At 45.3% G+C, this 20,923-nt stretch overlaps 1 protein-coding gene across 14 annotated transcripts in view; it reads left to right on the plus strand.

The window, feature by feature from the left end:
• The first annotated feature begins 60 nt into the window (after positions 1-60).
• The window catches only part of PARP12 (poly(ADP-ribose) polymerase family member 12), a 46,316-nt gene continuing 25,453 nt past the window's right edge, over positions 61-20,923 (plus strand). For 2 of the 14 annotated variants that reach the window (XM_086395267.1, XM_086395268.1), the window contains exons 1-5: positions 61-408; positions 4,338-4,473; positions 7,158-7,458; positions 10,292-10,390; positions 13,786-13,909. In XM_086395267.1, the coding sequence (XP_086251393.1) occupies positions 80-408; positions 4,338-4,473; positions 7,158-7,458; positions 10,292-10,390; positions 13,786-13,909 (989 nt within the window). In that variant the 5' untranslated portion in view covers positions 61-79. Of the gene's footprint in view, positions 409-591; positions 1,182-3,239; positions 3,378-3,598; positions 3,617-4,337; positions 4,474-5,569; positions 5,657-7,157; positions 7,459-10,291; positions 10,391-13,785; positions 13,910-20,923 lie in introns of those variants that run through there. The other 12 variants (XM_086395273.1, XM_086395278.1, XM_086395270.1 and 9 more) reach the window with 11 other exon arrangements.

Genomic DNA, 20,923 nt, shown 5'->3' on the forward strand with positions numbered 1-20,923 from the left:
AGCTTTCAGTTTCGTTTTCGGCCGCAGTCTCCTCCCCGCGGGAGCCGCCTGCTCCCCTCCAGTCGCGGGCCCGACGACCATGGCGCCGGCCGCCCTTCTCCGTGAGGTGACCCAGGTGTTGTGCGCGGCCGGGGGCGCCTTGGAGCTGGAGGAGCTACGGCGCCGGGTGCGGCCGAACGTCGACTGCGACGTGCTGGACCGGCTGCTGCGGGAGCGCGGGCGCTTCCTGGTGGCGCGGCGGACGGCCGGGGCGGGCGCGGCGGCCGTCGAGCGCGTGGTGCTGGCCGTGTCGCCGCTGCGGCTCTGCAGCGCCCATCTGGGCCCGAAGCCGGGCTGCGCGGGGCTGTGCGCGCAGCTGCACCTCTGCAAGTTCTTGTTCTACGGCAAATGCAAGTTCCTCAGGGACGGGTAAGGCGCCGCGCCGGGAGCCCGACGACGGGGAGGGCGTCTTCTTCCCTCCCCGCCCTTCGTCAGTTTGGGGGAGAGACTAAGAGGTGGCTGTTCCTTGGCCTGTACTCCTCCCCCTCCTTTCTCTTCAGCGAACGTTTATTGAGCGCTTTCTGAATACGTGGAACTGGGCGTGGGGCTCCGCGTCGAGCGGTGACCTCGGGGAGGGACAGCCTGGGAGTGGCCGAACCGGGGTGGGGGTGGGCCCACGGCCCGCCCTGAGCGCGGCTCAGCGCTCTCTGCCCCGCCACAGAAGGGATCTTTTGAAAGCTTCTCTTCACCTGCTGACTAGACGCCAGCGGCTTCCGTTGCATTTGGAATACAATGCAGGCTTCCAACCCTGGCCCCCAGTGCCCCTGAGGGAACTGAACGGGTCCTCGCCGGCCCTCCATCCTGGGCTCCTCAGGGTGCCCTTCCAGCCCGGGTATAACTCCAGCCTTTGCTCATCGGGTGACCTCTGCTCTCCTGGACCGCCTTTCCTAGTTTGCCTCGTGTATCCTTCAGGACTCGACTCAGGCATCTCTTTCCTTTGGAGCCCTTTTCTTTCTTCTCCATCACGTTCTGTTTACTTTTCTCATAGCGCCCTTCATGGGCTCCCCACTGTTTTCAGTAGAACGTAAACTCAGGAGAACAGAGAACCCTCCGTCTTCGTCCTGGCTGGGCTCTCCCGGCCCTCAGCTCTGTGCTCTGCACCTGGCAGGCGCTCAGTGAGATTTGTGGAGTAGCTTCAAGAGGTAAATGCTAAAGAATTTGGACCTCACCCTGAAGGTAATGGGGGCCCGTCAAGTAGCAGAAGAGAGCAGCCATCAGGTGTGCATTGTAGGAAGATAGCTAAGATAGTGGTACGCATTCTCATTTAGAGGAGGCTATGATGATTTCGTTTGGAAGCTAGTCCAGTCATCTGGAAGAATGACTGGAAGAACAAATAATTTTAGTTATTTTTCTTTTTTCTGCCTTAACAGGGTAGACCTTATTTCATGCTCACATCAGGTCTAATTGTGAGATTTAACAGCGTGAAGTATGGACCTTGATCCATATAGTCATTTAGGGACCCAGGCTGGCAGACCTAGACTCTGTCTTCTTAAACCCATGACTCTTAAAGGCTATCTGGGTATCAAGTTCCAAGGAGCAGGTAGAGAAGATGGATAGTAGAGGGCTAGTGGGAGATTTTTATGGGCCAGTTTTGGAATGGTAGCTGTTTTTCTGTCCATGACCCAAGCACCACAGGATGTCTGTGCCTGGATGCAGAGGGAGTTGGAAAATGTCCCTGAGAAGCAGCTCCCCAGAAATCCTTAGATTCGAATATTTCAAGACCCAGATAAGGCCTTATGAGGAACGGATGTATGTATGAGAAATTTGGGAGAGTTGGTAAGAGGAGGGTAACAGGATTCAAGAGTTGATGACTCATTTTTCTTTATTATTGTTCACTTGGAGATGAGATTTTTCTTACTGTTGACAGAGAGTGGGAGAGGGTTTTGTTTTGAAGAGTGCCCAGAGGGTAGCTGTCCAGGTCTGAAACTTGGGAGGATTGCCAGGACACTGAGATGCAGGTTTTGGGAGTTTGGGGGCAGCATTTACTATGGCTACAGCAGCAAGAGTGGGTCTTATCTGAGGTGGAAGCTGAGGGTGGAGCGCCAGGGCAATTGAGCCTTCAGGGGCTGGTGGAGAGGCCGCATCTCAGGGTGGAAGGGGGAGCAGCATGCAGAGAGGAAGGTAGATACAGTAGGTGGTAGATGGAGGGATCTAATGACAGAGATCACTAGGGGGTCTTGTTGATATCTGTAGTTGGTAAAGTAAAGATAGCAGACCTATCTTTAGATAGGCTAATTCCCAAAGTTGGGGTCAGATTTTGTCTTGGAAGTCTAGTATTTATAGGCCTGGATGATCCTAAATTCTTTGTTTGTTTGTTTGTTTGTCTTTGTGGTTTACACAGGACAGTTTCTTGAACCTTCCTTCTTTGACTGTTTCCGGATCACATAAGGGAGAGTGGGTGTGGTCAGCTGCATGTTCTGTGCTTTCCCTGCGAAGCTCTCTGTCCTCCTCAACTGCAGGATCAGCTGTCACAGACATAGATCATCACTGCTGCTTTTGTTGGTGACCTCTGGAGAGGGTCCCAGTCCCTGATTCCATCCTTTGCTTAGGGGACAGTAAGCAAGTGGTCAAGAACCCAGCCCCAAGACAAGCCGCCTTGTCTCTGCCTTGGCTCTGCCCCTTGCCAGCTGAGTGATCTTGGGCAAATTAGTTTTTATCTGAGGCTTAGTTCTCTTATCTCCAAAATGGGATGGTATTACCCACCTTATAGGCTTGTTGAGGACACTATGAGTTAACTCACAAAACATTTAAGCAAACCCTGGTTTGTGGTAAATGCCCTTTTAGTAGTCATTATCATCATCATTATCTTTGTGATTATGAAGCCCCTTTGCCTAGAATGGGGCTTCCTTGGTGCATCAGATCTTAAAGAATCCGCCTGCAGTGCAGGAAACCTGGGTTCCATCCCTGGGTCAGGAAGATACCCTGGAGAAAGGAATGGCTACCCACTCCAGTATTCTTGCCTAGAGAGTTCCATAGACAGAGGATCCTGGCAGGCTGCAGTCCATGGGATCACAAAGAGTCAGACACTACTGAGTGACTAACACTTCCTGCTCTCAGTACCTAGTTCTTCAGCCCTTAGTATCAGACTCAGACTTATACCATTCAGGCACGCTCCCTGATTGCTTCCCCACTCCTGTCAGGATCAGGTGCCGCTCTGTTTGCTGATGGATCCTGAGCACAGCTGACCTTGCGCTTCCCACATTTTAGAGTCATCTCAATGTCTGTGTATCCACTAGAGAGGAGCGGGGTTGGATGACGCCATGGTTTTTGGCCTGTGCAGTGGAAGAGGGAAGTTGCTCTTGACTGCATTGGGGGAGCCCAGGGGAAGTACGGATTTGGTCAGTGATTCAGTTTTCTTTTGAGATGCTTATCATAGGTGTGGCAGTGTCTGAGTCAAGCAGATGTAATTTACCTGACTCTGCTGGGTTCTGTTGATCACCCAGGTGATCATTTGAAGGCTTATCTTTGACTCTTTGGGGGCATACTGCCAGTTCCTGGTTCACAGTGAGTTTTCAAGAGGCAGTTGTTGATCAAAACAATGGAAGAAGGGAGCAGAAAAAAGGGCTGGGCCTCAATGGTGTGTTTGTGTGTGTCTGTGTATGTGTGTGTGTATACACACCTGTAATCATAAGCCATCCACACTCATTTATTTAGCCAATGTTGAATGCCAGTAAGTGCTCAGTGACTGGCACGCTGACTGTTCGGGAAATGGCCCTGTAAGTCTCACTAAATACCTGCTGAGAGGTGCTTCCCTGGGCCTAGAACTCACAAGGTACCATCTCTTCTTTTGCAGATGAGCACTATGATTTTTCATGGACATGCAGGTTTTCTCTGATGTTTTTAAACAATGTCAGGAACTATTCCTGAAAAATTATCTTAAAGATTGATTTTGCCAGTCGTTTCAGTTTGCTCAGGCTGCCGTAATAAGGTTCCACAGACTGGGTAGCTTAAGAAACTTATTTTTTCACAGTTCTGGAGGCTAGAAGTCAGAGGCCAAGGTGTCAGCATATTCTGAGGCATCTCTCCTTGGCTTGTAGATGCCATCTTCTCCTTGTATCTTCACATTGTCTTCCCTCTGTGTCCTGATCCCCCCGCCTTTTTTTAATAAAGACACCAGTCAGATTGGATTAGCCCCCGCTCCCCCCACCCCCCGCTGTGACTTCATTTTTTTTTTAGCTTAATCACTTTTTTGAAAGACCCCAAATTCAGTCACTTCTGAAGTACTGGAGGTTAAGACTTCAGCATAAGAGTTTGGGGGGAAACATTTCAGCTGTGACCCTAGCCCTGTTTCTTTGCAGGAAGGACTGTAGGAACGGTCACAACTTGATGTCCAATCACAACATGAGCGTGCTGAAAACACATGGCTTGGACCACCTCAACTACGGTGAGCTCTGCATGCTCCTGTTTCAGAACGACCCCTTGCTCTTGCCAGAGGTGAGTGCCAGGAGGGGTGGGCCCAAGGGTAAGTGATGAGGAAGAGGCCAGGAGGTTGGAAGACAGGGAAACACTATGGCAGAAGAGATGCCAGGGGCCCAACAGTGATCACTGCGGTCTGCCTGTTGGGAGCCCTGGACTGGATTCCCGCCTCTGGTGATTTTTAGATCCGTGACCTTGCACCAACCTTGCCACTTCTTGAAGCCTCCTTTCCTTCTATGTCAGTTGGGCTGGTACCTCCTTTGCAGGGCTTCTGTGAGGTTGGGGGGGCTTGTTTGGCCAATGATTGCAGGCAGTTGTTACACAGAGCTTAGAGGGGTTTGGGATTCTAGCCAGCCCCTCCCTGTCTAGCAGGACTTAGAAAAATGCAGGTACCACGGGGCTCTGAAGGTCTGTGGGGCAGTTTTCTAACTTGGGTCATTGTAAATTCTCATGCTGCATTTCAGACAGAAACCACTTGTTTTGAAGCTCACTGCAGTGGTCGTGGACGAGTTCAAGTCCTAAGAGAAGTAGACACCAAGATGGGATTGGAAGTGGGAGAGATTTATTTCGGGGGAGCAGAGGAAGGTGGGGGCCCATGTGGTGATGGTGCCCTGAAATCTGTGTCAGGAGAGGGGAAGGAAAGGAGACTGGGTCGGAAAGGACCCTGACTGTGCTGCAGTTCCCCAAAAGCTTCTGCCCAGCCAGCACAAAGTTCTGAGCTGAAGTCCCTGTTGGCAACATCTGTGTCTCCCCAGAATGGCCTGCCTGTGAGGGCGGGGCCTCTGTGTGTGGAGGACAGCAGCCAGGCCGAGGGTTGGCTGTGCTCTGCAGCAGATCTGAGCAGTCATTCTCTGGCCAGCTTGGGTTCTTTGGGCTGTTCTGGCCCTGCTTCTTGGATGAGGCGACAGAGATGAGATGGATATATGTTAATGACATTTAATAACATAAAATATTTATATTTTAATGAATTACTATTCAATTGAAATCACTATTTGAGAAAGATGCTATAGAGCAAATGACTGGTGCATAATATGTATTGTTTTTCTTTGCCTTTTGAAAATTAGTATCAATTTAATTCAGTTAACCTTTATTGCATATCCACTACAGGTGAGGCACTGGCATTAAGGAGATGCAAAACCCCTTCTGCTCTTCCAGGCGGGGCACAGCTACTGGGTGGGACAAGTTGGCGGTTGATAGCAAGGTGCTGTTGGTTATCAGTGCTTTAATGGGATTGTCAGTGCTTTAGTTGGAGTTGGTGCTCTGGTCTCAGGGGCACGGTTTGGGCACCAGGGAAGGAGTCCTGGAGCAGATGGTGGTTGCCCTGGGTGCTGGAGGATGAGTGGAGGATGAAGGTCTGGGAAGAGGGAGGCAGAGAGCCTGCCTGGTCAGGGCACAGTGTGTACGTCAGCATGACCTGGATTTAGGGTGGGAGGGAGAGAGAGAACTAGGTGGGTGGAGGCTCATCTGCACAGCCTCCTGTGTCACAGGAGGGAGTTGGAGCGAGGTTGTGTTGGGAGAGTAGGCATTAACTTTTTGGAGCAATCACCTTGTTAGTGGTGTGAGAAGTGAATCAGCAGGTAATCCATCTGGAATGTGCAGTCTGTCTCCTGGGCTGTGTGAGGTGGTTCAGGACACAGTGCTATCACATGGGCTATAAGCTCGGATCTAGTGCAGCTTTCCTTCAGGACTACTGCTCTCAGGCTAGTCCCCTCATCATCAGATGACCGTTGACGGGCTGCCGCCATGAACTGAGCACCCACTGGTTCTAGTCACTTTGTATATTTTTCATTTAATTCTCACAATAGCCCGGCTTTGTAGGTGGCATTAGTCCCATTTAGGGGATTAAGAAACAGAATCTCAGAGCTAGTGAGTGGCCTGCTCGAGATCAGGCAGCTTGTAAGTGACAGAATCAAGGTTAGGGCCCAGCTGTTGCTGATCTTCTCCCTGGGGCTTCCATCCCCAGAAGGTGGTCCCTGATGATCTAGGTCTGGGTTCTGCAGCCCTCTGTTTGATATGATGCCTGTGAGTTGAGTGGGTGGGCCCATGATGGTCTCTGGCTTGGTTCCCAGCTCCAGGAATGTGGAATGTAGAGAAGGAACAGCTGATTGAAGTTCAAGCCCCACCTTACCAACAACCCAGTTCAGCAGACACCACCTGTGCCAGGTGTACTAGATAACTGTGTGACTCAGAGCAAGCCTGTTAACTTCACTGAGTCTCATTTTGAAAGGGCTGTATTTGGCCTTCTTGAAACCCTCAGAGCCTCTTTGACCTTGAATTGGAGGAAAAAAGAGTTGGGAGAAGCTGGGTCCTGGGTTAGAGGGAGTTGGTTAATCAGTGAAGTGGGGGGCGGTCGGTAGAATGCAGGGATTGTTAGGATGTTCCTGTGTGAGTTACATTAAAATGTTGTCTCATAAAGAGCAGCTCTGATCAGCTGGAAGTTCCCCCCCCCCCCGCCCCCAACCAGAGAGGCTTGCTCTGGGCAGTCTGCTGTCCTCCTGGTTCCCATTTACCAAGAGCATGTGCTAGCAGTTGTCCATCTAGAGTGAGGGATGGTCTCAGAGCTTGTGACCCATGTCATGAAAGGGTCACAGCCTTGGCTAGGTCTCTGGAGGAACATCAATTAACCAGAGACTGCTCAGTAAGGAGGTAGTGTCATGTGAGGCCTTTCTAAGTTGCTGTCTTTTTTCCTTCTTCGTTAACAGATCTGCCTTCATTACAACAAAGGAGATGGACCGTACGGCTCTTGTTCCTTTAAAAAGCACTGTATCAAGCTCCATGTCTGCCAGTATTTTTCGCAGGGTGAATGCAAGTTTGGCACTGGCTGTAAGAGATCCCATGATTTCTCTAATTCTGAGAACCTGGAAAAACTGGAGAAGTTGGGCATGAGGCCGGAGCTGGTGAGCAAGCTGCCTTCCATTTACAGAAATGCTCATGACATCAAGAATAAGAGCTCTGCCTCCATCCGGGTGCCACCTCCACCCTCGCAGTCACAAGGGACTTCCAGTAAGGCTCTGGGCTGGGGCTCCTAGATTCCAGCTGGCTGCCAAATGGAATGTGTGACTTTGGGCAAGTCTGTGCTGCTCTGAGAAAAAGGGAGTTGGCCACCCCTTTCCAGCCAGTGGGGGCTGTGAAGATGAGTTGAAATCAGAGCTGTGAACAAACACATTTTAAACAAATTTGGGTTGGTGTGGACGGTGGGTGAATTCCCTCTGGGCCTGAGATCTGCATGGAGATGAGTGATGCTGCTTCTCCCTATCTAGTCTTCCCTCTTCTGCCCTGGAGAGCTTGTTTTCCTGTGAAGGACCCCACAGTTAAGAATGCCATGCTCTACAATTCTGGGGCCATCCTTTGCGTTATGTTCTGTTGAGATTTTTTTTTTTTTAATAAGTGCATGAGGCACATTTTATCTATTTTTTTGAATGAAGCATATTTTAATTTTGGCTCTCTTTTGACATGAATGGAGTTTTTTTTCATCATTGCAAATTTACTTTGTTCAGTGCTCATCTCTAAATGGTACCTGCTGGGCTACAGTTGGCACTGACTTGTTGAATGGTGAACCTGCCAGGATACTTTTTATTTTTTGAGGAATGTCATGCTTAGTGACAGGCATATGGGGGGATTTTGAGCAGAGATTGTTTCTTTAGTAAGCATTTCTTTTTTTATATAAAGCTTGTAATGAGACTGTGTTGGGTCTTAGTTGTGGCACATGGGATCTTCATTGTATCACACGGGATCTTTTGTCACAGAGCATAGACTCTCTAATTGCCTTGCATGAGCTTAGTTGCTCTGCCACACATGGGCTACTAGTTCCCTGACCAGAGATCAAACTCCTGTCCCCTGCATTGCAGGGTGGATTCTTAACCACTGGACCACCAGGGAAGTCCCAGTAAGCATTTCTTGAGTACCTGTTATACTGTGGGAAGTGAATACCATGATTCAATACCAGGGAGGCTACGATGCCTTGGTGTCCTGTGAATTTCACACTATCTGCTGCTGGCTGGTCATCCTGATAATCCGTTTTTTCATTCAACATGAGTCCTTGCCATGTACTGGCCAGTGTCCTGGGCCTTGGTTCTAGGTGTCTCTGAGGCACGGCTCCCCCAACTTGTTAGCTGTACTGATAATCTAGGATTTTTAATAGATCACTTCCTAAATTATTAATGCCAGGATGACCAGCAAACTAACTTACCACTCTAAACTTACCTGAGATTTATATTTGAGAGGTGTCCTCGCTGTATGTTTCCTTTACATTTTCTTCAATTACTTTTGGTTAGTTTCTTCTAACAGTAGGAAGCCTAGAAGCAAACGATTTTGCTTTAATAGATTGTTAAGAGTGTCAGTTGGATTATGGCCTTGTTAGAAAGGCAGGGAAGGATACCTGCCCCTGGAGGGAGAGGGAGGCAACCTCTAAAGTGCCACAGGTGTGAGCTTTAAGGTCCAGCCTGTGGATGTCTGCTGCTGCTAAATCACTTTAGTCGTGTCCGACTCTGTGCGACACCATAGATGGCAGCCCACCAGGCTGCCCCGTCCCTGGGATTCTCCAGGCAAGAAAACTGGAGTGGGTTGCCATTTCCTTCTCCAGTGCAGGAAAGTGAAAAGTGAAAGTGAAGTCGCTCAGTCGTGTCCGACTCTTAGCGACCCCATGGACTGCGGCCCACCAGGCTCTTCCGTCCATGGAATTTTCCAGGCAAGAGTACTGGAGTGGGGTGCCATTGCCTTCTCCAATCTAAGAGTATAGAAGCTTTCAATCTCAAAAATAAGATCAAATTAATACACCGAACTCTGTAGCCTGAAAACAAAGTACATTTTCATTCAAGTCCTGTGGGGTTTTAATTTAGGGAGGTGATTGAGTGATGACAAGGAGAGTTTTATAGGTTTACATGGTGGTAGTTGGGGCATGCCCAGATGTAATTATTAAGTAATGGCTCATTGAAGCAGTTCTAGTAAAGGTAGACTTTGAAAGCATGTGCATCCTCCTGGTTACATTAAAATCTGTGTGTGTGTGTGTGTGCGCGTGCGCATGATCAGTTGTTCAGTTGTATCCAACTCTTTGTGACCCCATGGACTGGAGCCTGCTGGGCTCCTGTGTCCATGGAATTTTACAGGCAAGGATACTGGAGTGGGTTGCCATTTCCTACTCTAGGGGATTTCCCAACCCAGGGATCAAACTGGCGTCTCTTGTGTCTCCTTGAAATGGCAGGTGGATTCTTTACCATTATGCCATCTGGGAAGTTCTTATAGTTAACCTAAATAAGGTTTCATTTTGAATTATAGGCTTTCCATTAATTTTTTTTTTTTTTTGGTATTGGAACCCAATTCTCATAGTTCATTTGCTTTTGGAATCAAATCTAGTTTATAAAATGCAGCCTTCACTTGTTCTCTGGGGTAATCACGGCTGTAGATACAGAAGGAAAATGTGTTGGTTAGTGGTTCCCCACCCCTCCCTATTAAAGTGTCCCAGGTTCCACTGTTGAAAGCTGCTGATTGAGTCAGTCTGAGGGAGAGCTGAGCACTTGTGTTTATAAACAGGTCTCCTAGTGAATTGGGTGCACAGCCAGAGCTGAGAAAAAGCTCACCCCAACCATGATGTCCTGGATTTGGCAGCAGTCATATGGCCTTGGGCTCCCGGATTCCTCCATAAAAGGCAGAGAGGGTCCACCTGTATGTCTGAGGGTGCTTTTGTCTAGAACATTATAAGATTTTGTGATGTTGCCTTGCCCACTTTTGCCTCATGCAGAGGAATGAATGAATTCTGTTCTCTCTCCTTTGTACCTTGAACTACTCCAGCCCCATATCAGAAGCACTGGTGACATATCTTTGTGGTCTTTCTTTGTAGAAAGAAGAGACACAGGTTCTGTGTCCCTAAACACTGCCACCCAAGAGGAGAGTGATCAGATCTGCTTGTTCCATATCTGGAAGAGCTGTAGCTTTCAAGGTGAGTCGGGGGGAAACCCCTTCATCCACTTGCAGGCGGGACAGCTGCTCCTGGTTCCCAGAGCTCTGCTCTGATGTCACCCCTCAAGGTCCTCTCACCCATCCAGAGAGGTTCGGGCATTCTTAATTGCAAGCTGGTGGCACTTCAGTGATTTTGTTGGGGAGTTGAGAGTGGTAAGAATTATTGAATACTTGAGTTTCTAAAAATCAAACTGTAGATGAGTTTGGGGGACTGTTTGTTTCATGCAGCAAACGAATGTCAGGTGTTGTCCCTTGGTTAGCTTAGTGTGAGGTCACAAACCCACAGAAACACTCGGATGCCCAGTCTAGTTCCCTTCTAGAAGGAGGTTGTAGTCTCAGAGATGCCTCAGAACCTAGGAACACCTTCTTCTCAGGAGGAGACCCCTCTGTGTACTCTTGGGGGATGAGAATTTGTTTAAGTTCAGAGTTTCTCTCAATACTCTCTTTTTTATCAGATGTAGCAAATGTTTTGTGTGTGTGTGTGTGAGAGAGAGACTGTATTTTTACTAAATCTTTGTTCTTGCTGATGTCCTGGGCTTTGACTAAAGAATGATTCCTTCTCAAATTTGGTGACTCTTCTTAAAAAAAAGACAAACACCCAAACTTCCTGTTTTGTTTTCAGTCTTTAAAAAACTACCCAAGCAATTCATGAATACTTTCACTTTGTAAATGAGTGAAATGGTACAGAGTAAATCCTGAAGTCTTCCTTCAGCCTTCCAAAGGTAAACATGGGACTGTGGTCATATTTGTTTTACATATTTGTCAACAGATGGGAACATGTGATATGCATTATTTAACCTACTTCTTTTACCTAATGGTGTGTCTTGGTGATTTTTTCTATGTTAGTACATATGTGTATGTCTACCTGGATTTTGAAAACAACTGTGTAGTATTTGATTAGAATGATTTTTCCTTGAACATCTGAGTATACATGCATTTTACCATGGATAGATTCCTGGAAATGGAATACTAGGTCAGGCAATGTGTGAGATACACACATACACCACACACACACGTTTGTGTATGTATATATATGTTTTTAAAAACCAGCATTATTAGATATAATTAATACAAAATAAAATGCACCCTTTGAGTTTTGGGGAATATGTTTGCCCATATAACTGGCACTATAATCTGGATGTGAAACAATTCTCTCATTCCAAAAATTGCTCTTATGCCCCCATACAGTTGATCCTCACCACCCAGTTTCCTGACCCAAGGCAATCCCTGATCTGCTTTTTGTTGATGGGGACTACTAGACTTGCCTTTTCCAGAATTTTAAATAAACGTAATCATGTATTCTGTTGCATTGATTAACTACAATTTGTTTATACATATGTACGTTGATGAACATTTGGGTTATTTCCAGTTTGGGGCTTTTATGAATAAAACCTCTATGTCAGTTTTCATGTACAAGTTTTCATGTGGATATATGTCTTCATCTCTTAAGTAAAGACCTCAAAGTGGAATGTCTGATCGTATGATAAACATGTATTTAACATTACAAGTTACTGCCAAACTGTCCTCCAAAGTGGATCCATTTCACTTTCCCGCCAGCTGTGTAGTAGAGTTTTGGTTGCTCTGCATCACTGTCAGCACTTGGTATTGTCAGTCCTGTAAATTTTAGCCATCCTAGTAAATGAGTAGTGATATCCATTGTGACTTTCATTTGTATTTCCCTGATAAGTAATGATGTTTAGCATGTATTTTCATATGCCTTTTGGCTGTTTGCATATCTTCTGTGAAGTATCTGTTTAAATCTTTTGCCTATTTTGCAGGCAAATAACAGCTTTGTTAAGATATTAAGTATATTTCACATAGTATACAATTTATTTAATGGTTTTTAACATAGTCAATGTGTGCAACCATCATCACAGTTAATATTAGAACATTTTCATCACCCACAAAGAAACCCATTAGCAGTCACTACCCCTTCTCCCCACCCTCAGGCTCCTGGTAACTACATAATTTACATTATGTCTCTATGGGTTTGCCTGGATATTTCATATAAATGGAATCATACAGTATATGGTCCTTTGTGACTGTTTTGCCCATTTTTTATTGGGTTGTTTGATCTCATTATTGATTTGTAATAGTTTTCAATATTCTTTATTCACTTCACATCTTTGTCAGGTGTCAAATTAGCCAGACTTCATTGTTATTACTTTGAAAGATGAATTAAGAATGTACAAAAGACAGTAAGAAATGTCTTCCTCACACCCTTTTTCCCAGCACCAAGATTCCCTCCAGAAACAGTCCTTATTACTAGTTCCTTGAATATCCTTCCGTAAAGATTTTATTCAAGCAGAAGTGTATATCTAGTCTCTTTTTGCACAAGGTCACTATGCACACTATTTTGTACCTTTTTTCAAATGATACAGATGTTTGACTTTTGTGGACTATATTTTCATTTCAAAATTCAAATCTTTCCTCATACCTTTGTGCCCAGCCACCTAGTCTTCCCTCTCCCATTCCCACATGTGTATTTAGTGAGAATATATCTAATCCTGTCTTTTCTATTTTTTCACCCAAATAGAGGCATTCCATACCTGTGTATCTTTCTACCTAATAGTATATGGATCCTGCAGGTATCAGAGTGTGGAGATTCCCATTGCACTTCTTTCCTGTCTCCCTTTCCTCTCACAACATTCCTCCTTCAGGATGTACTAGAACCTCTGCAGGTAGAGGTGGGTGTGAGCAGCGTTCCAGGTGAGCTGCTGGCATTGGCCAAGGCACAGCAGGCAGGAGGTACTAGGAGGGACAGACCTGGGGAGCACAGGGAAGGCAGTGGGAGCAGTTGGCTGGCAACCACAGATCCAGGCCATGTGTATAATACATTCTAGGAGTGGGGTATGTTGAGAAGGGGAGAGCATGTTGGTAGCCACAAAGATCAAGGCAGACTGGAACCGTGCTGCTGACCCACCTGTGGTAGGACCTGTTTGGGTTGGGATGGTTCTAGTAGAGATGGACCTGCCTCCATTTCTGGTATGATCGCTCTCCATCCAAATGTCACATATATGGCAATAATGCATGGACAGACTGCCCCCTGCAGGGATGGAAGCTTTGACCATCTCATGATCAGCTGCTTTACTCTCATGAGATGTAATTCATACATAATGTAACCTACCAACACACAGTTTTAAAAAATAAGTTTGATGTGTTTAATGTCCTGTTAAAAAGGGAGACATAAAAGGCAAGTGTGTATAATAAAATTCAGTATCTAAATGCTCAGGTATGACTTCATTAAAAAAGGCTCCCTCACAGATTTCTAAAATGTTGCCAGGTCAGCAGGCAGCACCACACCCATTGGGAACCACAGGGCTGGGCCATGCTATGTGCTGCCAATGTGCTTACCTCCTTATATTTTTATTTCAGATAAGTGCAGTAGAGTTCATTTCCACTTGCCATATCGATGGCAAGTCTTAGATGGAGGCAAGTGGAAGGATTTGCACAAAATGGAGCTTATTGAAGAGGCATATAGCAATCCTGCAAGAGACGGGTATGAAATACGTCATCTGTGTCTGTTTGTGCCTGGGCCTTTGTGTGCAGTATAAGAAGTTTAGACACAGTGGGCTTTAGTTTTGATGGGCTTCAGACAGACACACACACATGGAGTAAGCAGGCTACCTGGTCTACAAGCAGAGGCTCTGGGCTGGAAATTGAGGGCTGATGGTCATGCTGGTGGTTGACGCCTCTGTTCCCTCATCTTCCTCTTTTTTCAGGGAGGAGCTATGGGGAGAGGAGTGAGGGAGGGGTACCAAGTAAGTTTTGAATGATTTGATTCTGGGATCGATTATGTAAATGTATCCTCATTGATTAGTCCAGAAAACCAAGAAGTAGTCATTTGTGAAATTTTAGCCTTTGCCTGTAAAGTCATGCAGCTGAACTGCTGTTTATCATTCAGTCTTTTTTATTTTTCTACGTATGTCCTAGAATTTTCACTTAGAGTAAATGGGGAAGTGTTGAGTAACTTTATTTTCAAATGCTTACCGTATCTTGGATTCCTTGGAACATATGTTGCCAAGAAGAGAATTTGAGCCCGTTTTTTGAGTGGGTAAAATAAATTTGTGCTTAGGGTACAGTTATGTGCAACTTGATGCTGGTAAAGTATGGGAAACAAATTACCCCCTTTTGGAAGATTAAGTGGCTCATGTAGCCAGCCCTTATCTAAGTCTCCCCCTTCTCTTCCTCTCCTTTTCTGAGGCTTTTTAAGTTAAAATGGATACTTGGTGATATGCACAGCTACTAAGCATATAGGTCAGTGAATTTTGAGGAAGGCATAAATTGTGCAGCCAGTGCCCTGATCCAGCTGTAGACCATTTTCATCACCCAGAAGCCCCCCTTCCAGCCCTCTTCCGGTCAGTGTCCATGTCACAAACCACTGCTGTTTCAGCGTCTGTCAGCACAGATAGTCTTGCCTGTCCTTTAACCTGGTCTGAAGGGAGCTGCTCTCGATGGTTCCCATGTGTTTATGTGTTCACATGTGCTCCGGCTTCTGTGACTTAGGTGTTGGGGGTGAGCCTGCTGGGAGCCAGGCTGGTCCCTCCTCGGCTCTGTTGGCGGGTGCCAGGTTGTCTTCCACAGTGACTGTACCGCTTCCCACCCCCATTAGCGGTCTGTAACGACGTGGCTCTCTCACATTTGGTGCAGTCTGATATCTGTGCTTTTCTAGTCTTCAGTGTAAAGTGAGGTCTCTGTTTGCATACCCTTGAATCCTTGTGAGGAGAGGTGTCTCCTCAGTGCCCACTTGTGCTTTCTCTGCTGTGAAATGTCTGTGTTTGTAGTTTGCCTGTTTTGTTGAGGGGAAAGGTTGTGCTTTTCCTTAGTTTTGGAATTCTTCAAGTGTCTGGGTATTAAGTATATATTGAAAATAAATGAACTCCCCCTGTCAGCTTAAGGTATCTGTTAATGAAGAGAAGTATTTTTCCATCCTCTTCTTTATGGTTTTATACTGTTTTTTTCTTTTCCTTTTTTTTGGAGGGTTTCTACTTTTTGTGTCATAAGAAATTCTTCCTTATCCTGAGACCGTCAAAAAATTGTCCTGAATTTTTCTTTAAAAACTCTTAACATTTTAAGGACTGCATTAACCTCTCCTTGCCTGTGATGGAGTATATGTCCAATTTCATTCTTATGAAGATGAATTTCCAAAGACCACTTTAAAAAATATATTCAACTAAAAATTTAGAGTTTGGGATTGCCATGTACACACTGCTATATTTAAAATAGATAACAAGGAACTACTGTAGAGCAGAGGGAATTCTGCTCAATATTCTGCAATAATCTAAATGGGAAAAGAATTTGACAAACAATAGATAAATGTGTGTGTGTGTATGTGTGTGTATATAACTGAATCACATTGCTATGCACCTGAAACTAAGACGACATTGTTAACCAACTACACTCCAACATGAAAGATTGTAAAATAAGTAAAGCATTAAAAAATAAATAAAAGGTTAAGATTAAAAACATAAAAATATATTCAAAAAGTAAATCACAATGAGGCAGGGACTTCTCTGGCAGTCCAAAGGTTAGGACTTCACCTTCCACTGCAAGAAGTACAAGTTCCATCTGGTCAGGGAACTAAGATCCCACATGCCTTGTGGCCAGAAAACCAAAACATAAAACAGAAACAATATTGTAACAAATTCAGTAAAGACTTTAAAAATAGTCCATGTGGGAAAAAAAAACACCAAAATAACCAAACTGAGAAAAGTGAGCCAAAATATATTTGGGATATATGTAAATATATATATATATAGAGAGAGAGAGAGAGAGAGAGGTATTTCAGGTGATTTAAAAAAAAAATACATTTGTAATTCACCTCTGTCTCTTATGGACAAAAGAACAACACCTGCTGCCAAATGTTAAACTCTACTCAGCAAAAGAAAAAATTGTGACGAAACAGACATAAAATTTACCTACCATCTTAACCATTTTTAAGTGTAAGGTTCAGTGGCATTAAATACATTCATGTTGTTCAGCTATCTTACATTGTTCATTTCCAGAAGTCAGTCGATTTTTAAACCCACCCAAACTGAGTCAGATTTGACAAAATGTAATATATTGTATAGGTTAATTTCAGACTTAGATGCCAAGTACTACTTTTGTAAGTAGGCCATCTTTTTTGCACCTGTTTTCAATGCTGTCTGTGTTAGGTGTTGAGTTAGCAAATACACTTCTTTTTCTGGCCCCTTCTGCTTCATTGATCTGTGTGTCTCTTATCAGTATCACACTGTCTCATGTAGAAGAGCTTTACAGTAACTTTAGGTGTCTGGTAAGGCAGTTTCCCACTGTTTTCCTTCAGATTATCTTGCCTCTTGGTCTTTTTTTCCTCTTCAGAAATTTTAAAATCTGCCTGTTGGTTTTCACAAAAAAACTCTGTTGTGATTTTTTTTTAACTAGAAATTGCATTGTCTATTACGTTTGGGGAGAACTGATGTCATAATACAGCAACTCATTTAAATGTACTTTAATACCTTTATTTTTCTTGTGATGAGAATTTTTTAGGATTCATTCTGTTAGCAACATGCAAATACTGCTATACAGCATCATTAACTATAGTTAATCATACTGTGCATTGCATCCCTCAGTTCAGCTCAGTTCAGTCGCTCAGTCGTGTCCGACTCTTTGGGACCCCATGAATCATAGCATGCCAGGCCTCCCTGTCCATCACCAACTCCCAAAGTTTATCCAAACTCATGTCCATCAAGTCAGTGATGCCGTCCACCCATCTCATCCTCTGTCATCCCCTTTTCCTCCTGCCCCCAATCCCTCCCAGCATCAGGGTCTTTTCCAGTGAGTCAGCTCTTCGCATCAGGTGGCCAAAGTATTGGAGTTTCAGATTCAGCATCAGTCCTTCCAATGAACACCCAGGACTGATCTCCTTTAGGATGGACTAGTTGGATCTCCTCGCAGCCCAAGGGACTCTCGAGTCTTCTCCAACATCACAGTTCAAAAGCATCAATTATTCGGCACTCAGCTTTCTTCACAGTCCAACTCTCACATCCATACCTGACTACTGGAAAAACCATAGCCTTGACTAGACGAACCTTTGTTGGCAAAGGAATGTCTCTGCTTTTTAATATGCTGTCTAGGTTGGTCACATCCACAGCTGGGTATTGTTTTTGCTTTGGCTCCATCCCTTCATTCTTTCTGGAGTTATTTCTCCACTGATCTCCAGTAGCATATTGGGCACCTACTGACCTGGGGAGTTCCTCTTTTCAGTATGCTATCATTTTGCCTTTTCATACTGTTTATGGGGTTCTCAAGGCAAGAATACTGAAGTGGTTTGCCATTCCCTTCTCCAGTGGACCACATTCTGTCAGATCTCTTCACCATGACCGGCCCGTCTTAGGTTGCCCCACGGGCATGGCTTAGTTTCATTGAGTTAGACTAGGCTGTGGTCCTAGTGTGATTAGATTGACTAGTTTTCTGTGAGTACAGTTTCAGTGTGTCTGCCCTCTGATGCCCTCTTGCAATACCTACCGTCTTACTTGGGTTTCTCTTTCCTTGGGCGTGGGGTATCTCTTCACGGCTGCTCCAGCAAAGCGCGGCTGCTGCTCCTTACCTTGGACGAGGGGTATCTCCTCACTGCCGCCCTTCCTGACCTTCAACGCAGGATAGCTCCTTTAGGCCCTCCTGTGCCCGCGCAGCCACCGCTCCTTGGATGTGGGGTTGCTCCTCCTGGCCTCCACCCCTGGCCTCGGGCGTGGGGGAGTGGGGTAGCTCCTCTCGGCCACTCCAGCATCACTGACTCAATGGACGTGAGTCTGAGTGAACTCTGGGAGTTGGTGATGGACAGGAGGGCCTGGTGTGCTTCGATTCATGGGGTCGCAAAGAGTCGGACATGACTGAGCGACTGAACTGACTGAACTGAGGTTGGTCATAACTTTCCTTCCAAGGAGTAAGTGTCTTTTAATTTCATGGCTGCAGTCACCATCTGCAGTGATTTTGGAGCCCCCCAAAATAAAGTCTGACACTGTTTCCACTGTTTCCCCATCTATTTGCCATGAAGTGATGGGACCGGATACCATGATCTTCGTTTTCTGAAGCTTGAGCTTTAAGCCAACTTTTTCACTCTCCTCTTTCACTTTCATCAAGAGGTTCTTTAGTTCCTCTTCACTTTCTGCCATAAGGGTGGTGTCATCTGGATATCTGAGGTTATTGATATTTCTCCTGGCAATCTTGATTCCAGCTTGTGTTTCTTCCAGCTCAGCATTTCTCATGATGTACTCTGCATATAAGGTAAATAAACAGGGTGATAATATGCAGCCTTGATGTACTCCTTTTCCTATTTGGAACCAGTCTGTTGTTCCATGTCCAGTTCTAACTGTTGCTTCCTGACGTGCATACAGGTTTCTCCAGAGGCAGGTCAGGTGGTCTGGTATTCCCATCTCTTTCAGTGTTTACCACAGTTTATTGTGATCCACAGAGTCAAAGGCTTTGGCATAGTCAATAAAGCAGAAATAGATGTTTTTCTGGAACTCTCTTGCTTTTTCCATGATCCAGCAGATGTTGGAAATTTGATCTCTGGTTCCTCTGCCTTTTCTAAAACCAGCTTGAACATCTGGAAGTTCACGGTTCACGTATCGCTGAAGCCTGGCTTGGAGAATTTTGAGCATTACTTTACTAGCATGTGAGATGAGTGCAATTGCGCAGTAGTTGGCATTTTTTGGCATTACCTTTCTTTGGGATTGGAATGAAAACTGACCTTTTTCAGTGCTGTGGCCACTGCTAAGTTTTCCAAATTTGCTGACATATTGAGTGCAGCACTTCCACAGCATCATCTTTCAGGATTTGAAAGAGCTCAACTGGAATTCCATCACCTCCACTAGCTTTGTTCGTAGTGATACTTTCTAAGGCCCACTTGACTTCACATTCCAGGATGTCTGGCTCTAGGTCAGTGATCACACCATCGTGATTATCTGGGTCGTGAAGCTCTGTTTTCTACAGTTCTTCTGTGTATTCTTGCCACCTCTTTTTAATATCTTCTGCTTCTGTTAGGTCCATACCATTTCTGTCCTTTATTGTGCCCATCTTTGCATGAAATGTTCCCAAGTAAGATGGTAGGTGTTGCGAGAGGGCATCAGAGGGCAGACATACTGAAACATAATCACAGAACACTAGCCAATCTGATCACACAGACCACAGCCTTGTCTAACTCAATGAAACCAAGCCACGCCGTGTGGGGCCACCCAAGATGGACGGGTCATGGTGGATAAGTCTGACAGAATGCGGTCCACTGGAGAAGGGAATGGCAAACTGCTTCAGTATTCTTGCCTTGAGAACCCCATTAACAGTATGAAAAGGCAAAATGATACGATACTGAAAGAGGAACTCCCCAGGTCGGTAAGTGCCCAATATGCTACTGAAGATCGGTGGAGAAATAACTTCAGAAAGAATGAAGGGATGGAGCCAAAGCAAAAATAATACCCAGTTGTGGATGTGACTGGTGGTAGAAGCAAGGTCAGATGCTGTAAAGAGCAATATTGCACAGGAACCTGAAATGTTAGATCCATGAATCAAGGCAAATTGGAAGTAGTCAAACAGGAGGAGATGGCAAGAGTGAATGTCGACATTCTAGAAATCAGCGAACTAAAATGGACTGGAATGGGTGAATTTAACTCAGATGACCATTATATCTACTACTGTGGGCAGGAATCCCTTAGAAGAAATGGAGTAGCCATCATGGTCAACAAGAGAGTCAGAAATGCAGTACTTGGATGCTATCTCAAAAATGACAGAAGGATCTCTGTTCGTTTCCAAGGCAAACCATTCAATATCACAGTAATCCAAGCCTATGCCCCAACCAGTAATGCTGAAGAAGCTGAAGTTGAATGGTTCTGTGAAGACCTACAAGACCTTTTAGAACTAACACCCCAAAAAGATGTTCTTCTCATTATAGGGGACTGGAATGCAAAAGTAGGAAGTCAAGGGACACCTGGAGTAACAGGCAAATTTGGCCTTGGAGTACGGAATGAAGCAGGGCAAAGGCTAATAGAGTTGTGCCAAGAGAACACACTGGTCGTAGCAAACACCCTCTTCCAAGAACACAAGAGAAGACTCTACACATGGACATCACCAGATGGTCAATACCAAAATCAGATTGATTATATTCTTTGCAGCCAAAGTTGGAGAAGCTCTATACAGTCAGCAAAAAGACCAGGAGCTGACTGTGGCTCAGATCATGAACTCCTTATTGCCAAATTCAGACTGAAATTGAAGAAAGTAGGGAAAATCACTAGACCATTCAGGTATGACTTAAATCAAATCCCTTAATGATTATACAGTGGAAGTGAGAAATAGATTTAAGGGACTAGATCTGATAGAGTGCCTGATGAACTATGGATGGAGGTTCGTGACATTGTACAGGAGACAGGGATCAAGACCATCCCCGTGGAAAAGAAATGCAAAAAAGCAAAATGGCTGTCTGAGGAGGCCTTACAAATAGCTGTGAAAAGAAGAGAAGCGAAAAGCAAAGGAGAAGAGGAAAGATATAAGCATCTGAATGCAG

This window comes from Bos grunniens, chromosome 4 (genome assembly GCF_055505025.1).
Source record: "Bos grunniens cultivar Pamir isolate PY7600 chromosome 4, Bosgru_T2T1.0, whole genome shotgun sequence".
Lineage (NCBI taxonomy): Eukaryota > Metazoa > Chordata > Mammalia > Artiodactyla > Bovidae > Bos > Bos grunniens.